Here is a 14,642-nt window from a genome sequence, read left to right on the forward strand (position 1 = left end):
GTGCAGAAAGCAAAAAGACCCTTCAAAAGCAGACAGCAAGATAAGTGTGTTGCATTAAGCCAAATGCTAAAAAATTACTAGAGTAAATAAAAGCATGTAGCTTTAAACATAAAGGTATAAAGAAACAGATGTTTTCAGCAAGTCTTACCATTGACATTAGAACTGACAGATCTGATTGAAGTCTCCTGTTTTTTGAATGGGGGAAAAAACATGTTAAAAATCATCATATATATGCATTTTCATAGTGATTTTAGCAAAATAGGTTTAGTAAACACCAAAGTTTTCTAAGTAGTGGATAGGAAAAATACTGATTTCCTACAAGAGGCAAAACATTTAATAATGAAATTACAGAAGACTTCTCCACTTAGTGCAAATCTCATGGAGCTACAAACAACAATACTTTCTCTTAAGGATAAAGGGAAACAGCAAATAATTTTCTTTTACTTCCAAATGATTTCTAAATATAGGAGTGGGCATTCACTACAAACAAAATAACGGTCCAACATGGTCCCATATTAATTTTCATCGATAGTAAATTGTTCAAATTGTTTTGAATCTATGTTTTCTATTAAGAAAAGCTACATTAATTTTCTTACCATGCTAAGTGCCATGCATGAAAGCTATCCAAATCCTCTTCACAAGTAGAGCAACTGTAACTCAAAGCTACAATAATGCAAGCCCTTCATGACACTAAATAGGCCATTAAGAATATCTACTTCTGGGAAGTATCACCAAAACGTTCACTGGCTTTTCTCATTTAGAATTGGGACAGAACTTCTTCCATTCCTCTCCTTTTCCCTCCAAAAGAGAGATTGGTTATATCCCAGATTAATTAGGTTTCCTAACCTGATTCATCATCCAGCTGCAAGAAGGACCTAACTGACTAAGGACTTGTACATTGAGAAAATGGGATGACTTCCTTTAGAAGCAGCAGTATGAACTGATAATCAAAATATGGTGTTATCTAATAGAGATAGTTTAGTGACAATCAGCCAGAACTTTAGAAATCCTCACTGACTGTCCTGTTTTATAGAAGGCACCTTCACATTCTCCCTCACTCATCTCTCTTCCCAATACTGCTTTTTCCCCAGTTGTACAAGAACAACAGTAGTATTTCAAATTCCACTATTTGATGATATATGCAGCTATGTTTCTTACAAACATGCCTTTTCCCTTCCTAAATGAAGTGGGAAGATTTAGTGAAAGATCTCACAGGCAGTATGGTTTCAAAATAAAGACAGAAAAAAAAAATGAAACACCACCACCACTAAAACTCTGGTAGATAGCGTGTACCTGTGGGAAATTCAATGCTCTGATGCCTACAGTGTGAGACACTGAAGATTCTTTGACTGGCAGAGTATTCTCCTGCTGAGGCAGAGACACTAAAAAGAGCAAAAAGAGACAATAAATGAGAGAAATCAAGTGCCTTTTAGTTAAATGACTATGAATTTGCACATTAAGGCAAATGCAGATCTATACTTAGTGAAAGGTGCATTAAAATATAAAGCAACTTTGAAACACGCTCAGGAAATAGGGGGGACTGGAATTCATGAAGTGCTGAGTGCCCTTGAACCTACTGGGGAGACAGCTTCATGCTTCCCAGAATTTTTTTTCCCAGTGCTAAAATAAAATGAAATAGAACCTTTTCCCCAATATGTTTATAGTCACTCCACAGGACATTAAATGAAGGAATATTAGAAACCACAGTGTAACCCATGAGAACGTGAATTACACATTTAATAATAAAGTTTACCAGGAATCAGACAAACATGCACACGACTTGCCTTTCCAGCTTACTAGCACACAACTGCTTTGTTGTAGTATACATTTATATATCACAAAGTGCCTTGTACAGGACAGTCATCATCATCTTAATGCTATTCATGTGGAAACTGAGGAGTGTGATATAAATGGATTTTTAGTTTCCCAGCCTGTTCTGTATATGCTAGACTGCTCTGTGTGGCCTCAGATATTCAAGCGCATCCCTAGTAATGCAAGTTAGGGACCGTTATGCCAAACTTGTGTGTGAAGATACTTAGGTAATCCCACTCTAGTTCCTGCTCCAGCAATGCACACGTAGAACCTTGAGGTTCAGTTGTTAAGACCCTTGTAGAGCTTTCTGCATTTTAGCAAACCTATTCCCTAACTTTGAGTATCTCACCTTTTGCCCTTCTGTAGCTGTTAACTGTTTCCAGCAGATCAGGTGAAACATTCATACAGACTTCCTCCAGCATCTGTACATTGTTTTCAGTTAAAAGGCCCTGTTTTTCCAATAAAATCAGCAATTCTAGAGCAGACTGACAAAGAGAATGAAATATATTTGTTCTTTAGAACTTAAAACTTTTTGCCTCAGCCCTGTCTGACTGAAAAAAATCATATTATCATCTGCTTTGTCTCCTAGCAAACTGGGTCTTAGCAGTCAATTTTACATGATAGAAAGAAGGACCTTCCTTCTTGTTAACCCTATAAATATTGACCTGACTAATTGCAGATCATGCCCTGTTCTGTCAAAGACTTTTCTCTTTATGTTTTTCCTCCCACTCTACCTCCATCCCAACATTCATTCCCTCCCTGCCATATACACATTTAGCTTTCTTCTCACATACAGTAGTTCTACGTCGCTTTGGGAGACGGTTTCTCAGGAGGAATACAATTTCCTGCAACATCTCATTGGTAATGTTCTCTGACAATTCATACAGCATCTGCCTGCAACAGAGACCCAGTGAGACAAAAGCAGAAAAGATGGTATAGAAACTAAAAGCAAATAGAGAATTTAAAGGAAAGAGAAACAGCACGGTACAGATGGCAGTAATAAAGAGAACAAAATCCCACTGCAAAGTTACCTGTACAGAGACACTCTTCCCTTCTCATGCAGACATTCTTGCACTTTCTCCTTGGTATAGCCAAGTTTATTGAGCAAGAAATTACATTTAATTCTGTATAAGAGTTCAGCTAGCAGGAAAGTATCTTCTTCATTAAGGTAATCTTCAGCCATAAGAAGCTGAAAGATATCCACTGCAGACTGTACATTTTCCAGTTTTTTGAAGGGGATCAAGTCAGTACAGAGAAATTTTAAAGCTGCTACATCTTCAGCCCCCAGATTTCCATCAATGAGCAGAAGCTGCTGACGGAACTGCAAGTTGACACCATCCCCCATGTTGCTGGAGCTGACAGTCTCTCTGCTTGAAAGTCAAAATCAACTGTTGGTAACACTTGGATCTTCAACAATCCTTGTAGCAAGACTTCATCCAACAACTGTTTTAAAGACCTTAATTCTCTGCAAAAGATAGTTTCCTTTTAAATCAACTTGAAACTTACTTCCTTCTACAAGCACAAAACTACAGAGAACAGATTTGGGAGATGCTCTGAACAATCCAGTCTAACTTTGGCATTAGCCCTGTGCTGAGCAGAAACCTGGGATAGATGATCTCAAGAGGTCCCTTCCAACCTAAGTTTTTTAAATTTCTTTCAGTCATCTTTAATATTTAGAGCTTTTCTGACCCACCAGTAGTGGAGAGAAGCAGAGTCCCTGCAAGTAACATATTAAAACTCTCAGTGGAGAGAGTGCAATGGTAAAATCTCTGATATTCCTTGATCTGCAGTTTGAAGGCTCACGCTTCTATGGCTGTGTCAGTAAGGTGTTCCTCTGTTTCAAATATGACACTAAACTGAAGCCGTGGAATATCCATCCACTCCTAATCATATCCTGCCATCAAACTCTGTTTTGCATTTGGCATAGAAAGACCTAAAGCCTTTCTTATGTAAATGTCAAATAAAATGTAGTAGAACTCAATCTAAATAGGCTCTGTAGAAGCAACTCAATCCTACTGAGGTTTCATAGACACTCATCACCCTTCCACCACACCAACTTCCATGTAACTTAGGCGGTTCTTTTCTGTCTGTACAGGTTACATAGGGAAACTTGTTTAAGTGCTTCAGTGCCTTCTCCCCTAACAGGCAAATGCTTAACCTTTGTTCAGAGCAGCTGGAATTAGCAAAGCTAATGAGGGAGCACAAGAAAAAAAAATCAGGGAAGTGAAGTGGGGAAAGAACATCCAAATTCAAAGCCTTGGAAGCATCTGGGAGGACAGCTCAGCAAACCACAAACACTATCGTACCATGTTGGGGGCACAGACAAGAGATTGTTTCAGTTTTGTGTTCAGGGACAGGTAGACAATATAATCCCCAAATCCCGGCACCCAGCTAGAATACAAGCACCGTATCACATATCAGACAAGAAGTTTGACAGAAGGCTGGAATCCTGCATGCTGTGCTGTCCCTTGCCAGAAGTCACAGCCCATGTAAAAAAAAAAAAAAGCTCAGACTGCTTTTTCCTATATTCAACCTTACTCTCCCATGGTTCAGTAAGTGTTCTTCACCTTCCTTCTTTCCTCATATTAAGCCCCTTATGTTGTGAAACCCTATTCACTTAAGAAACAAGCTGCCACCAAACGTTTTGGATCTTATTTATCTATACACAGAAACTGTAACACTTCACAGTAAATCAGACTTCAATCAATTTAGCAGAGCTACTTCTAAACCCTGTCCAGATGCTTTAATCAACTAAATTTAGCAGCGTAATTTAGGCTAAATTGATTCCTGCCTAAGCCAACAAACATATATTTTTTATATATATATATATATATACACCAGGTTCAAACTATTCAGAATTTGGAACCAATGATTTCAACTAAATTAACAAATCATAGCTTTAGTTGAACAGAGTTGAGTGGTGTATAGGACGTATGCACAATCAGCAAACAGAACTGAAGCAAGATCCAGAACAAATTTGTTAATCTACCTTTAAAATACTATTTAAGTATGTGTTGCTGTCACTCTTGAAGTGACTCTGCACTCCAAACCTTTTCTGCTTTAAGTTCTGAATACCCTCAAGACCACTTAATGTGAGCTGCATTTAGCAGCTGTCTATAACCTATTTTTTCCCCCCTCTGTACTGAAGGCAGATTGGGCTGGGTCTCCCTCCCTTCTAGCACCACTATGAGATGAGATACTATCAGTTTACTGCCTGAACCATTGTTCAGTCTAGAGCCACTGTGTTTTTAGAGCTCTCTACCACTTTATATATTTTATAAGTCATTTATCACACAGAATTGTCTATGTTGGAAGAGACCTCAAGATCATCGAGTCCAGCCTCTGACCTAACACTAACAAGTCCTCCACTAAACCATATCACTAAGTTCAACATCTAAACGTCTTTTAAAGACCTCCAGGGATGGTGACTCCACCACTTCCCTGGGCAGCCTGTTCCAATGCCTCACAACCCTTTCAGTAAAGAAGTTCTTCCTACTATCCAACCTAAAACTCCTTGGCGCAACTTTAGCCCATTCCCCCTCATCCTGTCACCAGGCACGTGGGAGAACAGACCAACCCCCACCTCACTACAGCCTCCCTTGAGGTACCTATAGAGAGCAATAAGGTCACCCCTGAGCCTCCTTTTCTCCAGGCTGAACAAGCCCAGCTTCCTCAGCCACTCCTCGCAGGACTTGTTCTCCAGACCTCTCACCAGCTTCGTTGCCCTTCTCTGGACTCTTTTGAACACCTCCATGTACTTCTTGTAGCAAGGGGCCCAAATAAACATTAGATATAAAACGTTGCAACTTGTAAAGCAAAGAAGGAAAACGAAAGCAATCCCTATTTCACTAAAAACAAAACACAAAATCCCCCTGATGTCAAACACCCAGCACTAAGGCATGCCAGGGCCAGAACCTCCCCACCCCTAAGGTTTGCTATGGCTCACCCTACTGTTTTCGGCTAGAGCTAGAAACACGGAAGAAATGACACAGAAAGGTGGTAAATCTGCATCTCTAATTTATGCTTTGAGATATATCTAGAGGGAAGGAAAATAACATAAAATAAACTACGAAGATTATTAAGTTACTATTTTTTCCTCTAACGTTTTACTGACTGGGGCACTGCGGGAGTTAACAAGAGTACAAAAACACGGACCGCAGGGTCAGCCCACAGCCCCATAAAGAATGGGAGTATTCATCTCGCAGAGGTAGCTGCACAATACCGTGAAGTAGGCGCTTTCTTTTGTTCCATTTCGGTCACTCCTGTCTTACCTCTTAAACAACCCCCGCGCCCGTCCCCTCTGCCGGCTGCTGCCCTCCCCGTGCGCGGTGCTCAGCGCTGCCTGCCCCACTTCCCGGCCGGCCGCGGCCCCGGCCCGCGCCCAGGCGCTGAGTCACCGCGCCGGGCCTCGGCGGGGCAGGGCACCGGGCCTTACGCCTCGCGGCCGCCAGGAGGCAGCACCAGCGCTGGAAAGCGGGACAAAGTCGAGCAAGGGGACACACCCCTTGGGAGCACGCCCCCCGCGCAACACCGGGCCCTGCTCGCATGCGCCCCGCAGGCAGCGGCCGGGCGGCCCCGCTCTCCCCGCCCCTCCTCTCCCCTTGCGGCGGGAGGCTGCAGGCGAAGCGCCGCAGCCCAGGGCCCTGCCAGCAGCTTTTTTTTTTTTTTTTTCTTCACTGAGCAGCAGCTTGAGACTCTTGCTTGGGGAAAGGCTTCCTCAAGGTAGGCTGTGTGCTGCGCCGACCCCGCCGCTGCCTCACTGCACTAAGGGGAGGAGGGGAAGGGGCCTTGCCCAGTGCAGCCTTCTCAGGACTTTCCGCAGCTCCTGTGACACCAGCGTCACCCTACACCCCGAGGTCAACGCATCCGGGTGGGATGAGGCCCCTGTGTGAGCTGCTCATGCATGTGGCTGCTGTGAGTGCACAGACAAGCACTGCATTATTTCTTGAAGCTAAGATTCTCCACCCTTGATGCAGCCAGCTCCTTTTTACAGAACTGTAGCAATTGGACAACCAAATTTAGCAAGCCACGAAGGTCTACATATGAGGCAGCCACAAATTTCAAGAGTTACTCTGGTCTGGAGAGACAGAGATGCTCCATAAGATGCAGGAATTTTCTTCTGAAAATCAGACCTAAACCTAACATTTTTAATTTAGTAGTAACAGTCAATTTTGCTAAATCGTGATCCTATTTTAGTAACGGCCTTGGTTCAGACCAGCTTTTTTAAGTTCTTTCTACACATTAAGAACTGAAAATGCACTCTGAGTAATACAAATTAAAAAATACAGCATACATAGAAACAGACACAATCCATGAAAAATTCCTAAGACTTCCAATGTCTTATTAACATAGAAGCTTAAAAAAATAATACTGTATTAACCAGAGACAAAAACTGTCAAATAATTCAGGACGGGAGATACAGTTTAAATGGAACATGAGATAGACAGCAGACAGAATACACATCATCATCCACACAGCAGTTTCTCAGCAACACCATACTGCATGTCAGAAATTTAAAGCCATGGATACCAGAAAAAAAATCTCAGGAAGTGTCATAAAAAGCTTCTCTGACTTGGATATCTGTAATGGGGGGTCACTGTTACTTTGCATACAGAGTTGAAAGGGAATATAAGACATGCAGTATGCTGCATCCTCAACTGTGAACAGTGTTAACTTCCTCTTAAATGTAACTTTTTTTTTTTTTTTTTTTCTGAAACCTGAGTTGGCATACACTGTAATTCATGTAACAATACAAAGTAAACTACATTTATGGCTCAGTCATATCAGTGTAGGTAGCTGAGAAAAATCATGCTACTACTTAAGTCCGGAGTAAAACATCAAAAAATCTCCTACTTCATCATTACATCTTTTGAAACAATGGAAAAGCATCATCTATATTCACCAATTCTCTTTTCCATGTTCCATATATACAGCACACACAGAAGTACAAGGAATTTCCTTCTCAGCTATCAAGAAATTGGAACTGCAACTGCCATGGAGCAGTGAGTCTGACAGCCTTGTTCCACACAGAAACAATGCAGAAGTAGAGGTGGCACGGTTTGCTTTCCCTTGTTCAACAGCAGGTTCAGAAAACTAGATGTTTTGGTAGCCCGTGACCATGAAATTCCACTAGCATGTCTATCACTTTTTATGGTCCTGTGCTAACAGCTTAAAAACAGAATTATTTTATCCCCTTTTTCTTTAGCTAATGAATTGACATTTCATTCAACCTACCCATCTGCAATGCATGTACAGCTTGATGCCACCCAGGCCCTGCATCCACTCATTTTCCAGACTTGAATATTAGATGCACATTGCAGAAAGAACAAAAAGTCCCTACCACATATATAGGGGAGCACAAAAATCTATGGGAGAACTGACAGACAACAAATGACATTACAAAATTCCTGCATGTCAGTAAGTAATTACTTCGATGTTACTTTTCACTACCCAGTCTTCACTCTTGAATGAGATGTCAAGGCAATAAAATACTACTTAGATGAATGATTACAGAATGAGTACTGCTATGGATTAAGAAGCTACTTTAGGTCAAGACACCAGAGTAAAAATTCAGTATCTGACATCCATGAATGTTGCATGATACACAAATCCCCATGACTTTTTGGTCATTAAATAGTTGTGACTGCTTCTGATCTGAGTGGCCAAATGCAAAGTGACTCCTTTTGTTTTTTACTGCAAAGATTATTTACAAGGGTCTCTACAGTTTTCAAAACAGTACTTCTTCCTCTATTTCCTAAGAAAGCAGATATGGACTTTACTTTGTTATACATGAAAATGAAGAGCATGTACACCTCTATCCCCAGCATAGACCTACATTGTCACAAAACTCTCAGAAACAGAATATATCCTATTGCTACTATTTTAGTAAGTAGTAAATTCTGTAGTATTTAGTAGTTAGGCTTAGCATCACTCAAACGCTTATAAAGAAAAAAGTAGTCAAATCCTGCAAGGATATTCACTATTATTCTTACATGTACTTCCTTTCTCCCTTTTCTCCTGTTATCTTCATTCTCCTTCCAATATTCATGCTGTATTTCTCCTCCAAATCTTCTTTTCCCTACTTTTCCTTCTCTTGGTTCTCCCTACCATTCCCCTTCTTGTTTCTACTTGAACTTACAGTATTTCTTTCCCTTATCTCTCTGCCTCCTCTTGGTTCCGTTCTCCCTGCATCTGGTGTCTATAAGGCAGCAGAAGTGCTCATACCATGTAAAGGCTAGTAAGGAAAATGAGAAAATAATTAATTTCTGAGAGGAATCTCGTTTATTAACATCACATACATATAGATGACAACTAAGAATCACACCTTATTTCTACAGCCACAGAAGAGTCTGTATTTGTTTCATACCATTTGCTTCATTTACAGGAATTCTTAAGATAGCAGATCTGTCATTTGATAATCCTTTTCTTACCCTCACAAACATCAGCAAAGGTAGAGTTTCAAAATTATACTTGTGCTATTCAGTATTGTATGCTAGTCAGTTATGAAGTATTCGGTTAAAAATGTATTTTTATTATTTATCACATACAAGCTGTAAGTTCTTTACTTGTTTGTGTGTGTGTAACAGAAGAACATAGTTTTAAGACACAAACTATCATTAAAGAGAGAAGCAATATGGAATTAGTGTATGGAAAGAACTAGTTTAACACGCACTTTCTTACAAATTAGAAACTGAAAGGAAGAATTGACCTTTCCCATCACTGCTATGATGTGTTTATTTCCAGATCTATAACATCATGAAATTTGATTTAATACTTTTTACATTAATGCGTATAGAGAACAAGCTTCTAGAGAATCTCTGGATTTTGAAAAAGTTGATTTACTATCATTTTTCCTCTTATGCCTTATAATTACATAAAGTTATAGTAACAAATAATACACATACCCATAATTTCAGATACAGTTTTGGGTTACAATTCCCAATTCAAAGCTTTTAAAAAGTTTCCATATACTTTAATTAACAAGGACACTATAGCTTATGAAGGGGAAAGAGAAAAGTATGGTGCACATAGGCTTGTAATACGGCCAGAGTATTTTTCTGATTTGTGCAAAAAATTATCACAACTGTGAATTCCCTTTCTATAATTAACATGTAAATAAAACAAAACACAAAATTAAAAAAGACGCCACCTTAAGATTTAATTGTTATGATATAAAACATACTTCATATACATTATACAAAATTATATATTAATATAAATAAATACATATAGTGATCTTAATGTTTTGTATAGATGGCTAAATAAAGATTGTAAGGTAAAGCCTATTCAGTGTGTTTCTCTTCCTGGTACATTCTAAAAATCTTCATCAACCAGCAGTTTAGGAAACCAAGTCTCAGAAGGAAACTGAGCCTACATCACACGACAAGGAAAAAGGCTCCTGTGTGCTTACAAGACTTAGATATCTCTTCTGCCAAATAAAAGTGATTTTTATTTTCAATTATAGAAGCTACCTGAAAACTATTTTGATTTTTTTTCCTGAATTAAATATAAGAAGACTGTTTTTTAAAAAAATAAGATATTAAAAACAGCATCAAGCCAACATGCAGAAGTACAGCATAATATTGAGGGATAAAAAAGTCACTGCTACCAGAGTAAGTTTAGTGGCCACGGCTACTGTAATTAGTAACAATGCACTACTGCTAGCTATCTTTTAGACCTGGTCTATGATGAAAAACATTGCTGGTAAAGTGATATATAAAAAGCACACCTACTTTTTGCTCAAATAATATGCAGGTGCACTAGCAAATAAACCTTTTTGCCGTATTTTTGCTCAAGGCACTAGCATACATATGGTGTAATTACACTAGAAATCAAGGAAGGCATACCAAAGCCTTGAATTTTATTTTTTCTGCATAGGAGACTATAATATAGTATTAAAACTTTGCAATTAGCCTATTTAAGTAGGGAAGAAAATGCCATACATTTATCCACAATGGATTTCAATACAACACATCCAGGTTTTACTGTTATATAGACAACTGAAGTTCAGTTGTCTATATAAAAAAAAAAGTTCAGTTCAACTGAACTTTTAACGTAAAGCATCTATTCCACTGAAGAAAAATTTTTTTTTTTTTTTTTTTTACAATTTTCACTCCTACCTTTTCTAGAGGGATGAGGGCAACTTGAAAAAAGGAATCAGTTGAAGACGGCATATCCTTTTCCCTAAGCAAAAGTGATGTGTGTGAGGAGTGGTAAACCTAATTTAATTTGGTCTTAACAGGCAGTGGTTACTACGTTTTAGTTCAAATGTAAAAAAACAGTGTACTTTTACAACTATGCCTGGTGCCACATATGTGAAATATGGTTCAGCTTCTACAGAGCATCTGCCACAATCCCACTTTTTTTTTTTTTTTTTTTTTTTTTTAACTGCACAGACAACCTTAAAACACTGCCAAATGTAGACTCAGTTTGCGTCAGTGGAAAATGGCACAAATCCTGTCAGACCGTCTTTTTTATTAACATACAACTCTTGTATGCTGTGGACAGTAGTGATGACACAGGGTTATGGGTGAATGGGTGAATCACAGCTTCTAATACACCAGACAGATAGAATCCAAATTAAAAGACCACCTCTCTCTTCCTTATGTTTTGCTGAAGTCTGTAGAGGCACACAAGTCAGAACTTGTTACCAAAGAACTGGTGTTGCTGGGTAGGCATCCTCTCCTGTCACATTTTTCATTATTAAGTGCTGGGAATAAGTACCTGGTCAATTTTTAACAGTTTGCATGCTGAATTTCAATGTTTTGCATGGGCTTGGTTGTTTTAAGCAACAAAATATGAGCCTAGATCATTGCACTGATACGAGGTATGCTAAAATATAAACAATAAAAACCCTAGAAAACCCAACTATACAGTTTAGAGCTCTTTATACACTGTTTACCTGTTGCACTTGGTTATACGGTCTGTTGCTGGTCCATGCAATAGTTGCCATTATTATCCAATCTTTCAGAGGCCTTTGTATTAAAATATAAAATCTAGTGCCTTAACAACCAAAAATGCTTCTAAATCACCGGGTTTAGAAGCAACAGGCACTTCAGATACATATGCAATTAATGTATGGGTGAATGTGGATCACGGTAAGCATTTCTCAGCTACTTCAAACATATTCTTTCCAACAGCGGTTAAGTGGGAGAAAGAAAAAGTTTTTTCCTCAGTGTGTGCTGGAGCAGAAGTGAGTATTGTTGGCTTGGGTCCATGGTCTTATTCCATTCATAGACTTTTCTGTTCAGTTCCGTATGGATATCTAATATAGACTGTTTCCTGCAGCAACAAAAGTAAAAGCTTTTTATTAGACAAGGAAGCAAGATACTTTTTAAGAATCCACAAGGTAGAAGATAACTATAGACTCGGCAAGGAGAAAGTTTCTTTATTGCAGATGTTACACCTTTAAAATACGAAGCTGAATATGCACTTTGGAAATCTGTTATATACCAAATCACCATTGTGACAATGGTTATGCTGACATCATGATCATCTGTGATTTCTCTACAAGGGTTTGTGAGAAGATCTAAATCTTAACCTGCAACTACATTGAAAAGCAGTTGCTAGCTCCCTGTTAAGTCAGTTATACAAAGAAAATCACTGTTGCTAAAGTTATTTATCTAAGCATATCTGATTTTTGCTCAGATCTCTTTTGATAATCTCTTTAGATAGACTAATGTCTTCTGATAGTTTTAATTCAAGATTATAAATTGGCAATCTTGTGGTTTCCTAAAGCATGGGTGAATTGTATCGAAACAAAGGACAAAATCCTCCCCTCTCAACTGCCTTTTTCCTGAACAAACACTGACTTCTTAATTTGCAAGCAAATCATTCTTAATGATTTAAGAAGCAATTCTCAATTTGACAGAAGCATGGTGTGCACCTCATATTTTGGAAAAGGAAGATTTCAAATCCTGCCTAAAGCACTAAACACTAGAGTAATGATATACCAGGACAGGTTCTTCCCTTCTCACTCTACAAGCCTTCATGCCATAACACACTTATTTTACTCTCCAGAATCAGAAACTTCACTCCCACTCTAGACTACATTCCTGTGACATTGTTCCAGGACCAGGTACACTTGTCCTTTAACACATGACACATCACAAAGGCATTTTGCAAGACCAGGAAGGATGAAATTTAACATATCTCTTTCTCTAGGACAGTAGGATGCCCTAGAAAAAGATTTTTTTTACTATGTTTTATTTATTTACCTTTTATGAGGATTACGGAGTAGCTCAGCCAGACAACGCAGATAATATGAGGACGAAGTTGGAGATTTTTCTATGGTAGACACATCCACCTTGCACTGACTCCAAAAGACGTCTGCTACTTGGGGAATCGTGCCTTTCAAAGGGATTTTTGCATTAGCAATCATTTTATCATCATTTCCATCTATTTCCAACAGACTAGTACATTCTTGCTCATTTTCAGGAACAATATAGCTCTGAATAAAGAAGAGCTTTGGTTTTCCTCGGAGTTCAGGACATGAATCTGCCATAAAGTATTTCTTTATTTGTTCCAAAGGGAATCCAGTAGAAGTCTTGTCTGTACAGAAGATGCTCTGAGGACTTCCACGGCTGACCAATATGCAAATGAAGCTGTCACAATTCCTGTGCTTCTGTAACCCTGCAGCTTCAAGCAACGTTTCATTCATGGCATCCATATCTAAATGTCTGTGGCAATGAACGTCATAGCCTAAGCCTCTGAAGGTCTCTTCCAGCACATCTGAAAAAAGCAAGATGTGATTAAATCACAGCATATCAAGGCTCAGTTGCAACTATCCAGAAGAATTACAGTATTTACAGTATTTCAGTATTGGAAATAGGATGTTTATTTCATCACAATAATTCAAAAATCAGGAGTACTTGATGCTGATTGCACAGTACATTACATACACAGTGCTATATGCATGTTGTCTTTAACATGAGTTATGCACATCCTGACAGCAAACACACTATTATGTAGTGTGTAATTTGTTCCTAATTCCACAGAGTTTTGTGTGTTTTCATTAAGAGCCAATATCCCAGGTTCCTAGAATTTAAAATATCAAGCAAGAGAAGACATTAGAACATGCTTCACACAGAACATTCTTGAAATCATAAGGAGTGCACTGGGGAGAGCGTGGGAAGTTTGTTTCACCTTTTTAACTCTCCAAAATTACTCTGAATGGTTATTACAAATATACAGAACTAGATTAAAAAGAACAGAGGCTCCCCTTCATCAGTCAAAAAGTAACCTTCTGCAGTCACTTATGCTTACTGTTATATAAAATCAAATTAAAAGTCATGAGTTCCAGATGGAAAACTGTAACAAGTCTGTTACAGTGATAGAATAGCATTTTCAGGAATAAAATGCTCAACTATGAACTCTTTAAAATATGCTAGAAATTAAAACTGTAGGCAGCCAAAAAAGAACAAGATTAAATCTATGTTAAAACTGTGTTAAACTTTTGCTGCAGGAAAGTATAATATGCTTTGAATAACTACTTTGGATATTTATTAATATGGGAGTGAAACCAGATGCAAGTTGGTTAAAACCACATGTATCTAGCTATGTAGTCAGAGAACCACAAGTTACTACTCTGACTTATAACTGTAGCATCATATCTTTAATATAAACCATGTATACATTGCCTATACAGTGTTTCTGATAATAATGACAGGAAATAAGAAGTACCACTTTTATGCAAAATGCCTTACAGGCATGAGAAACTAGACTGTTCCTTGACTTCAAACGTTTAATGATCCCTAATTAGCAAAGGCTATTTCAGAAGTAACTGGCAGTAAAGCAGGAATTACACTACCACACTGTTCTTCTCAGGAAAC

The 14,642-nt window shown here is 38.6% G+C and overlaps 2 protein-coding genes across 12 annotated transcripts in view; both read right to left on the reverse strand.

Annotated features, from left to right (window-relative positions):
• LOC309879691 (caspase-10-like) overlaps positions 1-11,853 on the reverse strand; it is a gene marked incomplete at its 3' end in the record, with an annotated part of 17,214 nt that extends 5,361 nt beyond the window's left edge. For 2 of the 3 annotated variants that reach the window (XM_082763714.1, XM_082763712.1), the window contains exons 1-6: positions 11,714-11,853; positions 2,844-3,277; positions 2,607-2,706; positions 2,162-2,297; positions 1,294-1,382; positions 149-185 (exon numbers count right to left, since the gene is read on the reverse strand). In XM_082763714.1, coding sequence (XP_082619840.1) covers positions 149-185; positions 1,294-1,382; positions 2,162-2,297; positions 2,607-2,706; positions 2,844-3,157 — 676 coding nt within the window. In that variant the 5' untranslated portion in view covers positions 3,158-3,277; positions 11,714-11,853. Of the gene's footprint in view, positions 1-148; positions 186-1,293; positions 1,383-2,161; positions 2,298-2,606; positions 2,707-2,843; positions 3,278-6,083; positions 6,211-11,713 lie in introns of those variants that run through there. The other variant, XM_082763713.1, reaches the window with a different exon arrangement.
• The window catches only part of CFLAR (CASP8 and FADD like apoptosis regulator), a 21,837-nt gene continuing 14,216 nt past the window's right edge, over positions 7,022-14,642 (reverse strand). For 5 of the 9 annotated variants that reach the window (XM_082763715.1, XM_082763717.1, XM_082763718.1 and 2 more), the window contains 2 exons: positions 13,029-13,542; positions 7,023-12,093 (listed from right to left, as the gene is read on the reverse strand). In XM_082763715.1, coding sequence (XP_082619841.1) covers positions 11,955-12,093; positions 13,029-13,542 — 653 coding nt within the window. In that variant the 3' untranslated portion in view covers positions 7,023-11,954. Of the gene's footprint in view, positions 12,094-13,028; positions 13,543-14,642 lie in introns of all 9 variants that reach the window. The other 4 variants (XM_082763722.1, XM_082763721.1, XM_082763720.1 and 1 more) reach the window with 2 other exon arrangements.

This window comes from Aythya marila, assembly GCF_965140915.1.
Source record: "Aythya marila genome assembly, chromosome: 6".
In the NCBI taxonomy this organism is placed as follows: Eukaryota; Metazoa; Chordata; class Aves; order Anseriformes; family Anatidae; genus Aythya; species Aythya marila.